This window comes from Dicentrarchus labrax, unplaced genomic scaffold, assembly GCF_905237075.1.
Source record: "Dicentrarchus labrax unplaced genomic scaffold, dlabrax2021, whole genome shotgun sequence".
NCBI classification, from domain to species: Eukaryota; Metazoa; Chordata; class Actinopteri; family Moronidae; genus Dicentrarchus; species Dicentrarchus labrax.
Window position 1 is genome coordinate 23,691,556 of NW_026136723.1, and position 18,198 is coordinate 23,709,753.

The following is an 18,198-nucleotide window of genomic DNA, read 5'->3' on the forward strand; positions in this document are numbered from 1 at the left end:
CCTTTCAGTTCATGTCATTCCTCTCTACATCAGACCCTTGTCTGCAGCGAAGGGAAGGTTCAGGATTTTTGAGACCTTTCTAAATTCATTGAGAACTGAGCATCAGCTTCCTGTTAGCATTTTATGCTCTGCTAGTGTAAATGTCTACTTTTAGTGAAATTTGCAAGATATTATATGTATTTCGATTGTTTTAATATAATAATGTGACATAAAAGCACTTTTTTGAAAAGTTTATTGGGATTTTTGACAGTACTATTTAGAGCTGCAACTAATGATCATTTCTTTTATACAACAACTTTAAAACAACTTTGCAGAGCCGAAGGTGACTCATATGAGAAGCTGGAATCTGAACATTTGACATTTTTCACTAATTCTGCATTTAAAATTACTGGAACAATCGATTAATTGACTCTTTTCAGCTCTAATTCTCCACTGATTGATGAAATAAATACAGGAGGCTGGTGCCAGAAATAACTGTGTTAACCAGAGCTTAACTACAGGTCGATATGACAGGTCTCTAAAGTTCTGGACCTTCCTTTTAGGTGTCAATCACTTGTGTAATCTCACAACGCATCGCCCATTCTTACTAAAGAGTAGAACTCATCTCTTGGTGTTTGCTGTTGTCAGAATTAGTGTACCTTGATCTTGGATTTATGTCTTGTCACTTACATTTTAATCCAAGCTTACTTTGTGTTGTGCGTTACATAAAATCTGTGTTTGCTGCATCACTGCTATTCTTCATAGTGAGGGTATTCTGGTTGAATTCTTACTTGATGCAAATTCCATATGATCATTTTTATTTAAATTATTGGGCTGTTGAGGACTTTGGTATCTTTCCTACTCCGCTCAGTACTTTTTGCATGCTGCTTATTATTTATTCCCTGCCTATTTTTTCTTCACACATTTTACAAAAAGCTGTTTTATTTTGAGAATGTAAAGATTGAGAGACACGACTCCAACCCTCAAATGGTGACTTAATCCTGCATGTTCCTTTAGAGTGGAAATATCGCAGCAACACACTTATCACACCCTGACGATACTTTTGCTACTACTAGTTTACTATTACTACTACACACAAGTAACAAGCCCATAATATACAATACTGATTGTGTAAAACGTGATCAAGCCTTATTACACAGATTAGATAAAACATCGATCAATTAAAATACCTCAGCTGCATGAAAGTAAAGTGTAGTGTCGTTCTGTGTTGTGAAGTAAAGTGTCATTCTGTGTGCCATACATTAAATAAACATGACAAGCATTTCCCAATACACTACTTCCCCCCTAGTTAAAATAACTGTATTTGTTGTAGAATACTAGCTGTAACATATTCTCATGTATTTACATTTTCATGTACCTACATGTTTTTTTAACTTTCGTACCGAAAGTTTTGTTGTGTAGTGTTAACACCTTTAACATTCTCTCAATTCCTTTTACTCTTTGCTTCTACTAATACAGAAAGCTTCTGAAAAACTAAAAGAAGAGGAGAGGAAAAAGATGGCAGATATACAAGCTGAGTTAGATAAACAGAAACAGTTGGCTGAGGTTCAGGCTAAATCTGTGGCAAAAGCAGAACAAGAGGCCCAGGAGCTGAAGTTGAAGATGAAAGAAGAGGCCAGCAAGAGACAAGACGTTGCAGTGGATGCTGAGAAACAGAAGCAGAACATCCAGCAGGAGCTACATCATCTGAAGAGTCTGTCTGAGCAGGAGATCAAGTCCAAGAGTCAGCAGCTGGAAGAGGCGTTAACCAGCCGTACAAAGATTGAGGAGGAAATCCACATAATTAGAATCCAGTTAGAGACAACAATAAAACAGAAGTCCAAAGCTGAGACTGAGTTACAGACGCTCAGAGACAGGGCTGGTGAGGCTGAGAAGCTCAGGAAAGCTGCTCAGGAGGAGGCAGAAAGGCTTCGCAAACAGGTGACTGAAGAGACTCAGAAAAAGAAAAATGCAGAAGATGAGCTTAAACGTAAATCTGAGGCAGAAAAAGAGGCCGCCAAGCAGAAGCAGAAAGCGTTGGATGACTTGCAGAAATTCAAAATGCAAGCTGAGGAGGCAGAGAGGCGCATGAAACAGGCCGAGGAGGAGAAACTGAGGCAGATTAAGGTAGTAGAGGAGGTGGCACAAAAGTCTGCTGCCACACAGTTGCAAACCAAATCCATGTCATTCAACGAGAAGGCAACAAAACTTGAGGAATCCCTTAAGAAAGAGCAGGGCACTGTCCTTCAGTTGCAGGAGGAAGCCGAAAAACTCAGGAAACAACAGGAGGAAGCCAACAACGCCAGGGAGCAAGCAGAGAAAGAGCTTGAAACATGGAGACAGAAAGCCAATGAGGCTCTCCGCTTGAGGCTACAAGCTGAGGAGGAAGCTCAAAAGAAGAGCCAGGCTCAGGAGGAAGCCGAGAGGCAGAAAGTTGAGGCGGAGCGCGATGCAAAGAAAAGGGCTAAAGCTGAAGATGCTGCTCTTAAACAGAAGGATAATGCAGAGAAAGAGTTGGAAAAACAGAGGAAATTTGCAGAACAGGTAGCACAGCAAAAGCTGTCTGCAGAACAGGAATGTATACGACTGAAGTCTGACTTTGAACATGCTGAACAACAGAGGGGCCTGTTGGATAATGAGCTCCAGCGTCTCAAAAATGAGGTGAATGCTGCTGAGAAGCAGAGGAAACAACTGGAAGATGAGCTGGCTAAAGTCAGAAGCGAAATGGACACTCTTCTGCAGATGAAGATTCAAGCTGAGAAACAGACGCTGTCGAACACAGAAAAGAGCAAGCAGCTTCTCGAGTCTGAAGCACTAAAAATGAAACAACTTGCTGAGGAAGCAACTAGACTGAGATCAGTTGCTGAAGAGGCAAAAAAGCAGAGGCAGATCGCAGAAGACGAGGCCGCTCGGCAGAGAGCTGAGGCTGAAAATATACTCAAAGAAAAACTGTCTGCTATCAATGAGGCAACCCGTCTGAAGACTGAAGCTGAGATTGCTCTTAAAGCAAAAGAAGCAGAAAATGAAAGACTGAAAAGAAAAGCTGAGGATGAAGCTTATCAGAGAAAGCTGCTGGAGGATCAGGCTGCTCAGCATAAACAAGACATAGAAGAGAAGATCACACACCTGAAGAGCTCCTCTGATTCTGAGTTAGTGAGACAAAAAACGATTGTGGAAGAAACTCTGAGGCAAAAGAAGGTGGTTGAAGAAGAAATTCACATCATTAAGATCAACTTTGAGAGAGCATCAAAAGACAAGTCTGATTTGGAGCTGGAATTAAAGAAACTGAAGGGTATTGCAGAGGAGACACAGAAGAGCAAACTCAAAGCTGAGGAAGAGGCTGAGAAACTGAAAAAGCTTGCTGCAGAAGAAGAGAAGAAGAGGAAAGAATCTGAGGAGAAGGTGAAGAGGATTACTGCAGCAGAAGAAGAGGCAGCTCGACAATGCAAAGCTGCTCAGGAGGAAGTTGAGCGCCTCAAAAAGAAAGCTGCTGAAGCAAATAAACAGAAAGAAAAGGCTGCGAAAGACGTAGAGAAGCAGGTCATTCTGGCCAAAGAGGCAGCACAGAAATGCAGTGCAGCAGAGCAGAAGGCCCAAGATGTTCTCAGCAAGAATAAAGAAGACAGTCTTGCTCAGGAAAAGATGAAAGAGGAGTTTGAAAATGCAAAGAAACTGGCAGAAGCAGCTGAGAAAGCCAAAGAGAAAGCAGAGAAAGAGGCTGCCCTGCTCCGTCAAAAAGCGGAGGAGGCTGAAAAACTGAAGAAAGCTGCAGAGGATGAAGCTGCAAAACAGGCCAAAGCTCAAAAAGATGCAGAGAGACTGAGGAAAGAAGCAGAGGAGGAGGCCTCCAAGCGAGCAGCAGCTGAGGCAGCAGCTCTGAAGCAGAAAAAGCAGGCTGATGCAGAAATGGCCAAGCACAAAAAAGAAGCAGAACAAGCTCTTAAGCAGAAGTCTCAGGTTGAGAAGGAACTTTCAGTGGTTAAACTACAGCTGGATGAGACCGATAAGCAGAAGGCTGTGTTGGACGAGGAGCTTCAGCGAGTTAAAGGCGAAGTAAATGTTGCCGTCAAGCAAAAGGCACAGGTGGAGGATGAACTATCCAAAGTTAGGATCCAGATGGACGAGCTCCTGAAACTTAAGATTAAGATTGAGGAAGAAAACCGCCGCCTGATGCAGAAAGACAAAGATAGTACGCAGAAATTACTAATGGAGGAGGCAGAGAAAATGAAGAGCCTGGCGGAGGACGCCGCCAGACTTAGTGTGGAGGCTGAGGAAGCAGCCAGGCAGCGACAGATCGCTGAGTCTGACTTGGCTGAACAGAGGTCACTTTCAGAGAAAATGCTAAAGGAGAAGATGCAGGCCATCCAAGAGGCTACAAAACTGAAAGCTGAAGCAGAGGAGCTCCAGAAACAGAAGAACAAGGCACAGGAAAAAGCTAAAAAACTGCTAGAGGACAAACAACAGATCCAGCAGCGCCTCGATAAGGAGACAGAGGACTTCCAAAAATCACTAGAGGCTGAGCGAAAGAGGCAGCTTGAAGTTTCAGCTGAAGCAGATAAACTGAAACTGAAGGTGAAAGAGCTCAGTGAGGCTCAGGCAAAGGCTGAAAAGGAGGCCAAGAAATTCAAGAAACAAGCCGATGAAGCAAAAACGCGCCTTCAAGACACAGAAAAACAAACTACAGAAACCGTAGTGCAGAAGTTGGAGACACAGCGGCTACAGAGCACCAGAGAGGCTGATGACTTGAAGGAAGCCATCGCTAACCTTGAAAAAGAGAAGGAGAAACTGAAAAAAGAGGCTGAGGATCTGCAGAAAAAATCTAAAGAGGTATTTTATGTGAATTTAACAGTGTCAGTCAATTTACACAACCCTTTGCAATTAACATAATCCTGTTGAGCTAACTACAGTATTTGTGGAAGCACATGTGACATTTTATCTAAATTGCAGAGACTTAAGTAACATCCAGCAATTTATATGAATGTCATTCAAAACACAATACTGCAGAGTTTAAATGGTCACTAGTAAAACACTGAAGAACCTTTTAGCAACTTTTCATATGCTTTCCTACTGAGAGATAGATGGAAGAAAAAAAAAACAAGAAAAAAACGATATCTCTCATGTCTGTATGCTAAATATGATGCTACTGCATGAGATGTTAGCTTAATTGGAAACAGGAGAACTAGCCTGGCTCACTTCACTTCGGTCTTTGTACTGATTAAACAAAGGAATCAACTTTAGAGCAGCTGGTGGGTGGGTTTGGTTACCTTCAGACCGAGCCAGCTGCTGGCTATAGCTTTATATAGCACACAAATATGAGAGTGGGATCAATTTTCTGATCCAACTCTCTGCAAGATAGTGTACTTCCAAAATTGAAACTATTACTTTAAACATTCCTTTAAAAAGATCCAGTGTATAACATTTAGGGGACTATTGATTGAAATGGAATATAATATTCAGAGGTGTGTTTTCATTCGTGTGCAATCCCCTAAATATAAGAATTGCTGTATTTTTGTTACTTAAGATTGAGAGATTTTTTTGGACAGACACCGTGGGTTGCCTTCCATGGAGTCTGCCATGTGGTTCACCACTATGTGGTACAATAACCCAGAAGGGACAAACCAAATACTGGCTCTAGATAGCAGCATTTATGTTTTTCACATGTTTTGTGGTCACCATAGTTTAGGAGGATGAAACGATTGAGTTTCAATCTGCAAATACACCACTAGATCCCACTGAATTCTACACACTGAACCTTTAAGTTACTTTAAATATTTCTTTAAGTTACAAGCTGTGAAATTTTCATTAAAATGTTACTAATTATTTCTTCTTTTTTCAAATAGATGGCAAATGCCCAACAAGAACAAATTGAGCAACAGAAGGCAGTCCTTCAGCAGTCCTTCCTCACAGAGAAGGAACTGCTATTGAAAAGAGAAAAGGCCGTTGAAGATGAGAAAAAGAAGCTTCAGAAACAGTTTGAGGATGAAGTGAACAAGGCCAAAGCTCTCAAAGATGAACAAGAACGTCAGCTGAAGCTAATGGAAGAGGAGAAGAAGAAACTTCAGGCCATTATGGATGAAGCTGTAAAGAAACAAAAGGGGGCTGAAACTGAGATGAAAAACAAGCAGAAAGAAATGGAAGGGCTTGAAAAGAAAAGGCTTGAACAAGAAAAACTCCTGGGAGATGAAAATAAAAAGCTCAGAGAGAAACTTCAGAGTCTTGAGGTTGCCTCCAAACAGGCTGCATCCAAAACGAAGGAAATTGAAGTCCAGACTGACGAAGTTCCTGAGGAACAGTTGGTTGCCATGACAATGGTGGGAACCACAAAGAAAGTTTTCAACGGCTCTGTTGAGGTGGACGCAGCAAAGAAAGACAGAGAATCACCTTTAGCATTTGATGGAATTAGAGAGAAAGTCCCTGCTGCAAGGCTTCATGACATTGGTGTCCTGACCAAAAAGGAATTTGACAAATTGAAAAAGGGCAAAGTCTCTGTGCAAGAACTTTGCAAGACTGATAAGGTTAAATCATGTCTTAAGGGTCAGAACTGCGTCGGAGGTGTTTTGACTCCATCCAAAGAGAAAATGAGTGTCTATCAGGCTATGACAGAGAAAAAGATTACTCCTAACACTGCCACAATGCTCCTGGAAGCTCAAGCAGCTTCTGGTTACATTGTAGATCCAGTGAAAAATAAACTCCTCTCTGTAGATGAGGCTGTTAAGGATGAGTTAATAGGCCCTGAGCTCCATGACAAGATGCTCTCTGCAGAGCGAGCAGCCACTGGCTTCAAAGATCCCTATACTGGTGCTAAAATCTCCCTCTTTGAGGCTATGAAGAAGGGACTTATTGAAAAGGACCAGGCCACTAAATTCCTTGATGTACAGCTTGCAACAGGTGGCATCATTGACCCTATCAATAGTCACAGAGCACCACTTCAGACTGCCTACACGCAGGGTCAGTTTGATGCAGAGCTGAACAAGAAGCTCACAGATCCCAGTGATGACTGCAAATTATTCATTGACCCCAGCACTGAAGAGCAACTCACCTACAAACAGTTACTGGAGAAATGCACCAAGGATGCAGAGACAGGACTGCTGATCTTACCAGTAACAGAGCAAGCTGCTCAAAGTGAAAAAACATACACAGATCTGGAGACTAAAGAAATGTTGAGTAAATCTATGGTTAATGTGCCTTTTGGAAGGTTCAAAGGCAGAACTGTCACCATTTGGGAGGTCATAAATTCTGAATATTTCACTGAAGAGCAAAGAAGGGAACTGATTCGCCAGTACAAGACCGGCAAGATCACAGTGGAGAAGGTTATCAAAATTGTCATCACTGTTGTGGAAGACAAGGAGAAGAATAATGAAAATGTGTTTAATGGTTTGAAAGCTCCAGTCTCTGCCACTGAACTGTTAGAGTCTAAAACCATAAACAAAGACTTGTTCAACAAGTTGAGTAATGGCAAAATAACAGTTAAAGAGATCTCTGAGATGGAGTCTGTGAAGAAGGCACTACAAGGAACACCAGGCATTGCTGGACTGTTGAATGAACCAACCAAAGAGAAAATTGCCTTTCTATCAAGCTATGAAGAAAGAATTACTTTCACCAGAAACTGTGGTGAACCTTCTTGAGGCACAAGCAGCGACTGGGTTTATAATTGATCCTGTCAAAAATGAGAGGGTCTCTGTTGATGAAGCTGTTAAGTCGGGTCTTGTGGGACCAGAACTGCATGAACGACTTCTGTCGGCAGAGAGAGCAGTCAGCGGCTACAAAGATCCATATACAGGAAAGAAGGTGTCTCTGTTTGAAGCCATGAACAAAGGCCTTATAAAGAAAGACCACGGCATTCGTCTGCTTGAGGCACAACTGTCAACAGGTGGAATCATTGACCCTGTTAAAAGCTATCGCATCCCACACGAGGTTGCCTGCAAGCGTGGATACTTTGATGAAGAAATCAGCAAGACCTTGAACAAAAACTCTGATGAAACAAAGGTGTTTTATGACCCTAACTCACAAGAGGATTCCACTTATGCTCAGCTCTTGAATAAATGTGTCACAGACAAAGAAACTGGACTCCCATTGCTTGCTCTTTCCAAGAAGGCTGCAAAGCCAAAAGAAGACAAACAGATTACAGAGGCCAAGACAAAAGAGGCTCTGAACCAGACAACTATGGAGCTGGATTATGGCCCTTTCAGAGGAAGAAAAGTCACAATTTGGGAGATAATACACTCTGAATACATTACTGAGGAGCAAAGAATACAGCTGATTCGCCAGTACAGAATGGGGCAGGTCACAATTGAAAGGTTGATAAAGATTGTGATAACAATGGTTGAAGAAAGAGAGGACAAAACAAAGGAAGATGCCTGTTTTGAAGGCCTTAGGGCACCAGTCACTGCCCGCTCTTTGCTTGATTCCAACATCATTGATAAGGCCACATTTGACCAACTCCAAGAGGGTAAAAAGACACCTAAAGAAGTCAGTGAAACTGATTTGGTACGGAAGTACTTGCAGGGAACAGACCGCATTGATGGTATCACTATGGCAGATTCAAATGAGAAGTTAAGCATATATCAAGCAATGAAAAATAATGTTTTGCAACAAAACACTGCGCTTGCACTACTTGAGGCCCAAGCTGGAACTGGATTCATAACTGATCCTGTCAAAAATCAGAAATACACAGTGGATGATGCTGTGAAGGATGGAGTTGTTGGCCCAGAGTTTCATGAGAAACTTCTCTCAGCTGAAAAAGCAGTGATCGGATACAAAGATCCCTATACAGGCAATAAGATTTCTCTGTTCCAAGCCATGAAGAAAGAGCTTGTTCTGAGGGAGCAGGCTATTCCTCTCTTGGAGGCTCAGTTTACTACAGGAGGGATCATTGATCCAGTCAGCAGTCATCGTGTTCCCAATGATGTGGCTATTCAGCGTGGCTGTTTCAGTAAACAAATGTCCAAGTCCTTCAATGAACCCTCAGGTGACGTTAAAGGCTTCACCAATCCCAACACAAATCAAAGTGTTACTTACAAGCAGTTGTTGGAGAAATGTGTAAGAGATTCCAACTCTGGTCTGTGCTATCTGCCACTGTCAAAGGTCGAAGCTCCTGCTCCTGTTGAGAAATCTTACCAGTACACAGAGGAGCAAGCCCAAACAGATCTGGCTAACACTCAGATTGAGATTCCTCATAAGAGTTTTGCAGGAAAGACTATGACCATTTGGGAAGTCATGAACTCAAATATGCTTCCAGAAGAGGAGAGACGCCGCCTCATGGAGCAGTATCGCTTGGGGCAAATTACAAGGGACAGAATGCTAATCATCATCATTGAAATTATTGATCAAAGGGAGACTCTGAAGTCAGAGCAGAGCATGTCATGTGATGTAATCAGAAGAAGAATTACTATCGAGGAGCTATACAGTGCTCGAATTATTGACTTAACCACATACAACCTCTTGAAACAAGAAAAGATGAGTATTCGTGAGGTAATGGAAATGCCATCAGTGAAACAGTACCTTTTTGGTACTGGTTGCATTGCTGGAATCATGTCAGACAGTCCTCCAAAGATCAGCATTTACCAGGCTATGAAGAACGGACAAATTAAACCTGAAGTTGCTTTGAATCTCCTCGAGGCCCAAGCAGCAACAGGATTCATGATTGATCCAGTGAAAGATGAACTTCTAACAGTTGACGAAGCTGTACGCAAGGGGCTTGTGGGCCCTGAGCTTCATGATAAACTTCTTTCTGCTGAAAGAGCAGTTACAGGTTACAAGGATCCATACAGCGGAAAAGTGATTTCTCTCTTCCAGGCAATGAAAAAAGACCTTGTTCCCGAGGACTATGCTTTGAGGCTTTTGGAGGCCCAGATTGCCACTGGAGGATTAATGGATCCTGAATACTACTTCCACCTCCCCACAGATGTTGCCATGCAGCGCGGATACATCAACAAGGAGACACTTGACAGACTGTCTGAGTCTACTGGGGATGTGAGAGGTTACACTGATCCAACAACAGATGAAAAACAGTCCTATGCCCAGCTACTGAAAAGATGCAGAGTTGATAAAGAAAGCGGTGTGCGGCTACTTTCACTGTCAGATAGAAGACTTCTCTTCAAGGGTCTCAGAAAGCAAATCACTGTGGATGAGCTGCTTCGTTCACAGATTATCAGCCAAAAGACATACAACGAACTCACTGAGGGCATCATTACAGTGGAGGAGGTCAGCAGAGATGTGAAGAAATACCTTGAGGGTACCAGCTGTATTGCTGGTGTGTATGTAGAATCTAGCAAAGACCGGCTGTCAATTTACCAAGCAATGAAGAAGAACATGATCAGACCAGGTACTGCCTTTGAGCTCCTTGAGGCTCAAGCTGCCACAGGATATGTAATTGATCCCATTAAGAACCTGAAACTTAATGTCACTGAAGCTGTTAAGATGGGTGTTGTTGGCCAAGAGTTTAAAGATAAACTCCACTCAGCTGAAAGAGCCGTCACAGGCTACAAAGATCCTTATTCTGGCAAGATCATCTCACTGTTCCAGGCTATGAAAAAGGGCCTCATTCTGAAAGACCACGGCATTCGTCTGCTAGAGGCTCAAATTGCTACTGGTGGAATCATTGATCCACAGGAGAGCCATCGCTTGCCCGTTGAAACAGCATATGAACGTGGCCTCTTCGATGAGGAAATGAATGAAATCCTCACTGACCCATCTGATGACACAAAGGGCTTCTTTGACCCCAACACTGAGGAAAATCTCACCTACCTGCAGCTGATGGAGAGATGTATGACAGACCCAGAAACAGGCCTCGCTCTTTTGTTGCTGAAAGAAAAGAAGCGTGAGAGGAAGACATCATCCAAGTCTTCCGTTCGCAAACGTAGGGTCGTCATTGTCGATCCAGAGACGGGCAAAGAGATGTCTGTGTATGAGGCGTACCAGAAAGGGCTCATTGACCACCAGACCTATCTCGAGCTTGCGGAGCAGGAGTGTGAATGGGAGGAAATTACCATCACCTCATCGGATGGCGTTGTGAAATCCATGATCATTGACAGAAGGTCTGGTCGGCAGTATGACATTGATGATGCAATCTCAAAGGGCCTGATTGACAAGTCAGCTCTGGATCAGTACCGTGCGGGAACTCTGTCCATCACAGAGTTTGCAGACATGCTGTCTGGAAACATGAGCGGTGTCCGATCACGTTCATCCTCCTTTGGCTCCTCTTCCTCCTACACCATGAGTCCAATACCTTCTATAAAAACACCAGCAACAACATGGAACGACCCAACAGAGGAAACCGGCCCTGTGGCTGGAATCTTAGACACAGACACTCTGGAGAAGGTGTCCGTCACAGAAGCCATACACAGAAACCTTGTGGACAATATAACAGGCCAAAGGCTGCTGGAAGCTCAGGCCTGCACAGGAGGTATTATCGACCCAAATACTGGAGAGAAATTCTCTGTTGCAGATGCAATGAACAAAGGGCTTGTGGATAAAATCATGGTGGACCGCATCAGTCTAGCCCAGAAGGCGTGCAATGGATTTGAAGATCCCAGAACCAAAACCAAAATGTCAGCAGCACAAGCTCTAAAGAAAGGCTGGCTCTACTATGAGGCTGGGCAGCGATTCCTCGAGGTCCAGTATCTCACTGGTGGATTAATTGAACCAGAGGCTACCAGCAGAGTCTCCATAGACGAGGCTGTGAAGAAGGGCACCTTAGATGCACGCACTGCGCAGAAGTTACGAGATGTTAGCGCATACTCAAAATACCTCACGTGCCCTAAAACCAAGCTTAAGATCTCTTACAAGGATGCTATGGAAAGAAGCATGGTAGAGGAGGGAACTGGTCTGCGATTACTTGAAGCATCATCTCAATCCAGCAAAGGCCTCTACAGTCCCTATAGCATTAGCGGGTCAGGCTCCGCTACTGGGTCACGGTCCGGCTCAAGAAGTGGTTCCAGGTCAGGCTCCAGAAGAGGCAGCTTTGATGCCACTGGATCCAGTTTCACGACAACGTTCTCTTCCACTTCCTACAGTTCACCGAGCTATAGCCGCCGATACTGATGAGTTTGAAAGATAAGGAATGATTTTCAAAGGGAAGAATACACTATAAAACCACAGTGTTCACCAGATGCCTAATTCTCAGTGGAATAAGGACTACCTTTATTCTGCTCTGCATGTGGTTGTTACTGGACTTTTAATATTTAATTTTTTACAAGTTGAATAATTTTGTTTACTGTATATTTCACATTTACTTTTAGTTATGTTTATTCTATCTTATCAGACTTTCTGATTACCGTACTGTAGGCAGCATATGCAAAAGCTGTTTATTATTTCCAATATGTATCACAAAAGTTCCAAGCATACATGACTTTGGATTTTATTTTGGGATTTTTAAAGTATAATATCATTTACTGTTCCAAAAACAAGATTATATTTACAATATTGTTTGTTAAACTACAACCGGAACAACGTTACCATTAGCCTGATTGTTAAGGAGAACCAAATTAGGTGTACAAAGAAAACTTTCTGTACATGTGTATATTTCTGAATATAACAAAGGTTAGTTAAAAGAAAGATAAAACCACTCTGCAGAGCAGAATAAGTAGTCCCCCCCCGAACATGAATAAACTACAAGATTGTCTGCTTTAAGAACGCCAAGCTTCAAGATCTTTTCTCTGCTGGGCTACACTGCCACATATACTCTGCCAATATCTGCTCCATTCCTAATTGTCTGTCATGCAACTTGGAGTTACAGCAACATGCTAACCTTGTGAAGTCAACCTTTAAAGAGCAAGATCCCAAAATTGCAAGGATTATGTAGCCTATAACGACACCATTAACACCATCTGACAATTCTGGACTTTACACATCCAATCTCAAGACCAACACATACAAGCCTCAGCCTTTCCGGACACTTTACAAGGTAGGTTAAGAGAAGATTTACATTTAATCACAATTTAGTGGCAATTTCTTGTCTGTGAAGTCATAAAGTCTAATGTTCTTGTTCAATGTCGAATTTATATGTTTCAGATATGTCAGTTCATGTCAGCTCCAGATGTCTTCCAGAGACCCATGGCATTAATTTGGACTTGTGACCTTCACTGTAATCAATCATTTTATGCAACAGTACACAAACACATGGCTCATACTGCATTTCATCAGATTATTTTAAAAAGTTGGACCATATTGAAACTTGCATCTAATCTTGAACATATATTTAAAAAAAGGCCTAAACCATGCTTTGTAAGTGCCTGCAAAATACTCTTAAACACTTAAATGGGATGTTGAGTATTATAAGATGGTGCAGCGGTTTCACTGTAAACCGACTGATGCATGATTTCAAGGGCAATGCTACTCGTAATGGTATGATTACTGTGTTATCAGGTAAGCCTTTTTACACTCCAACTACAGTATGTCACAATATAACTTTAAAATAATAACAAGTTTGTTTCACTGTCAACCAGATTTACATTATATTATTATAATATTTTTTCCCATCAGACAAGTATTGTAATGTAAAGTATGTACTGTATATGATGAATATGTAGAGCACTAATGCTAAAAGCCATTACTTAACATTTCTTTGAGAAAGATCTTAAAGCTTTGCCACCAGACCCAGTATTTGTATTTTCCACCACATATACTTATGATTTTAAATCTCCTTTGTAAAGCCACACATTCAATCTATATCATTTTATTTTCGTACTCTATATTTCTGCTTTGCATGATTTACTAACATTTAAAAGAAAATAAAGGTGCAAACATGAAATAGATGTATCCATTAAAGCATTTTATTATTACGTTTCAAAAAGGTTTGAAGGATGTATTTTAATGAGGGTTATCAAGCCTTGGTTAAATGGTGTATTTATAATAAAATGGTGACAAGGATTTTATTGTAACACCTTATGCTATGTAAATAAACATGGAAATAAAATGTTTACTCTCAACTTCATTATTTGTTGCATTTGAATCTGATTTAAAATGTGTCTTTGAGATTATATTAAACACTATTAATTTGAATTAACACAGATTACTATAGACAGTTTTTTGGGGGGCTGTTATTGTCTTTAACTGATAGAGATCTGTGCTATAAGGGGTATTTTTGTTTTGAAATCAAAATTTTTCTGGCATTATTTCATAATCTGCAAAATTCAGTGTTCAATTCAGTGTTAATCTGTATATCGCAGCACAAATTACAGCATAGAGAAAGACAATATTTTATGTGTGTTATATCTCCCTCAGCTTAATGAACCAGTAAAGGCAGTAGGAGACTGACATCTAGTGGCTCTGCAACTCCAACCATCCACTGATAGTCTGTATACAAAAGGTTTAAATAACTTTATGAAAAACACATTAATAAGAAGATAATGTTCCTCGGGCCAAAGGTAGTAAAATCGTGTGAAAATACTCCATTACCATCAGTAGTACTAGTTACAGTACAGACGTATTAACAGCTAAATGTACTCAAGGTATTAAAAGTAATTCTCATTAAACAAAATCGCACCTGTCCAAACTTATACTTGTATTATTATCACTGTAACTGTGTAAGCAGCAGTTTAATGTTGATTGAAAGTCCACATTAAACAGAAATCAGAGTGATGTTTGCTTCCAAATATTTACATATTTTCTGTAAAAACAAGCAGCCAGCGAGAGACCAGAGCCATTAAAATATATAGATATACATTCTGGTTAATGCTTACATAAACATGCTTCACATTTTGTCTTATAGGAAGACAAAATAATCAGATTTTGATATAAAAATACAAAGAAATTGAGTTTTAGTTTTTTGGCATAAATTGTTAAATCTGCGCGCATCATATTTTGTTTTACAGGAGGAGGAATGCAAATCAATTTCATTTTTGTAATTTTGTTTTTGCCATACATTGTTAAATAGAGGTATAATATGACCACGGGCGCAATCTTAAAGGGTTAAAATTACATTTATTTATTTCACCGAGGGCAATTTTTCATTTTTATATTATATTACTTAAGGAATTTAACATTTTTATATTCACTTTATATTCTTAAAACTGATTAACAGATGTATGTATTAAGGTTGGGAACCAGGTGTTAGATGATACCTACTAGTCCTTACTAAGGGAACACTCTCACTTTTACAAACATTATAAAAGTATCTAAAAACTCCTCCTGTCCCAGCAGTGTGTGAATCAGCACAGCAACAATACAGCAACACTAATGACATTCAGCTCTTGATTGGTCTCCCATTGGTCGCTATGGGCCAATAATGTCAGTCACATTTTCCCACGCTGGAAGATGATACATTTTATAAAGTTCAGTCTGGGTCACAAAGGGGGGGGAAATCCCAGCTCAACAGGCGGGGTACACTTGAACATATATTTAGTCAGAATAAAGAGCATTTTTTTTGTGTGTGTCTGGGAACAATGTCTTTATCTAAAGAACACATACTAGCAGCGGCCGACTACGAGAAACCGAGCAGGCCAAAGTGCACCCGGTGCCGGCACCATGGGATCATCGTCCCGAAGAAAGGCCACATGAAGTACTGTCCTTTCCTCCAGTGTGACTGCTGGAAGTGCTACCTGATCACACAGCGGACGCAGATCTCCACCCTCCAGCGCAACCTGAAGAAAGCGCAAACTAACCCGCAAAAGAAGGAGCAGCGACCGAGCGCCCCCAAGTGTGTCAGCGCGGTGACACCACCACCACCAGCACCACCAGGCGGCGGCGGCGGTTGAGGGGACTTGTACCGCGTCGGACCCGGGTGGAGGCGCTCGTCCGTCGGGAAGGGCCACGGAGCATGCCGCTGCCGCCGCCTGGAGCCCTCTCGACCTCCGGAGCAGACCTGCCGCCAGAGGAGACACTGTGGCCGGTGTGGACAGCGGGAAACTGCTGCCTTGCTCTTCCAGTGAGGAAGGGTCATCATGTAAGTTATATTAACTTTAATGTGTTTATAATAAGTTCACTGGATGGAAACAACTCCAAAAAGTATCTAACGTTACACTGAGGAAGTTGTTATTATAAGATAAATATTTCCATTTAGCAGAACTAGCCTCCTAAAATAATAACGGATCCACTTAAAGCATAAAAGACAAACATCAAAATGGCTGACGGGACATAAAGACCAACAATTACAATAAAAAAAATCCATTACAGTTGGTGATAATAAAAAAAAAGACGTAATTAAATTAAAATTACATTTTGTAAAAATTGGGATTATTTAGCAGGATTATAATTTTAAAATCCATCAGTTTTTCTATAAAAACACCGAGCTGAAGTCTCTGTTCTCTTTGTTTTCTAATGTTACATTGTCATCAATACTTATTGATATTTATTAATCTTGTTTTTATTTGCATATTTGGTGTTGATGTAATCCAAAAGTACCGGGAAGTAATTAAGTTACGTTACTTTATTACTGTGATACTGAGTACGTTTTTGTTTTAATTAGTAACTGTCTCAGATTACATTTTAACCCTCCTAACCCTGTTTAAATGACATTATTCTAACTATAATGTGTTTAATATGTTGAACTCACTGAATTAAAACAACTTGAAATCCTCCAAGTTACACTGATAAAGTTATTAAATAAATAGATGAACGTTAGATTTCCGTTGAGCAGAACTAACGTTAGCTAACCTCAACGGCTAAACAACAACGGCTCCACGTCGAGCATAAAACACAAAAACAAAATGGCTGACGGATCATTACAGACGTTATTCTGCCTAATGAGCACAATTTTTGGATTTTCTATTTAGCTAAATTAACAATTTTGTAACTTGCGTTTTCAAACGTTTAACTTGTTAAAGACCAGATAAGTTCACTCATATAACATTAGATTACTTTTATTGCAATTTATCCGAAAGAAAAAACTAACGGCCGAACGTTGGGGATGACGTCACCAACGGCTATGCGCCAGCAGTTGAGCAGCTGGCAGGAGACACGCGCACACACGCGCGCACACAGTGGGGCCAGAGTGGCGCGAAAAAGGAGCCGTTTGCTTAGCAGACCTTTAAAAAATAAAATAATAATTAAATAAATATTTATTTATAATCTTTATATTATAATAATATTTATTTTTTCTAAAAAATAAAAGCACCATAATTGTTTATAAATCCATAAATTAGATTTAGATAGTAATAATAATAATAATAATAATAAATGCTTGTACAATGATTTATAATATTTGAGCTGCATTGAGTTTAAAGTGAAAATAAATCAAATTAATAACAAGAACAACATTTCATAATAAACAAATTAATAAAACTAAGATATGAGATAATAATGAAAACAACGTTATGTAATATAACTTAATTATTATTTTAATAATTAAAATATAATCTGATCTGAAACAGTTGGATTATGATAAGTTGCAGTAACTTTTAACATTTTCTAGTTAGAGCTTCTTAAATGTGAAGGTTTTCTTTGTAGTTAATGAAATATTTATTTTTTTAACAAACAATTTGATGTCACCACGAGCTCTCTTTCCTTTCATATACAAACTATTAATTGGTGAATAAAGAATGAAAACACCTGTTAGTTGCAGCCCAATAATGTTATCACGTTGCCTTTTTTAGACTAAATCATGGCTTGAATGTAAGAATATGAAACACCAGCTATATAAATGAGTGAATTACCATATAATTGTCTTCCCTTCCCTTCCAGATGCCCCTCGCCTCAGTGAATTTACCCACACTGCTCCTCCGCCCATTATTCACTTCCCATTTACGATGTCAGGCCGTTACCCCAGCTGCCGCGTGCCGTGTCCCAACCTCCTGCTCAACATGCCCCTGTTGCCACCCGTACCTGCCGGCCTTTACAACGACGGCCTCTTTGGACCTTTAATGTTCCCCCACTTTCACCTGGGTGCGTTGCATTACCCTCCTCCACCAGAGGCTGCTGCTGTGAGTTATCCCTGAGTACTTTTAAGACCATCTGTATTGGAAACCCTTCCTACTTTAACCGTGTGTTTGTGTTTAATGTTTCAGGATCGGGGACCGGTCTTCTTCACCCTCCAACCACCCCCGCTCCCAGAGCCCCTGCAGGAGGAGCAGATGCACCCACAGCCTCCTCTTTTCACTAAAGATACTTAACTAATTATCTCCTTCATTAATGATGCTGTTTGCAATCTGTTGTTTTGTATTTAGATTGATTTATTATTCTTTTTGCGCAATCAGCTTTCAATTAGCAAAATATTTTTGTTTAGTTCACATTTTTTATACCATTGATACCAGAATGTACTGTTTGTTTATAAAGAAAAATAAA

At 40.6% G+C, this 18,198-nt stretch overlaps 1 protein-coding gene and 1 long non-coding RNA gene across 2 annotated transcripts in view; both read left to right on the forward strand.

The window, feature by feature from the left end:
• The window catches only part of pleca (plectin a), a 106,969-nt gene extending 93,057 nt beyond the window's left edge, over nucleotides 1–13,912 (forward strand). The window contains 4 exon segments of the mRNA XM_051391478.1: nucleotides 1,459–4,806; nucleotides 5,820–7,517; nucleotides 7,519–12,883; nucleotides 12,991–13,912. Coding sequence (XP_051247438.1) covers nucleotides 1,459–4,806; nucleotides 5,820–7,517; nucleotides 7,519–12,021 — 9,549 coding nt within the window. The 3' untranslated portion in view covers nucleotides 12,022–12,883; nucleotides 12,991–13,912.
• A 1,228-nt stretch (nucleotides 13,913–15,140) lies between these two features.
• Nucleotides 15,141–18,198, forward strand: LOC127358458 (uncharacterized). The gene is made up of 3 exons (XR_007882430.1): nucleotides 15,141–15,862; nucleotides 17,599–17,837; nucleotides 17,922–18,198. It is a non-coding gene; the product is annotated as an uncharacterized LOC127358458 (long non-coding RNA).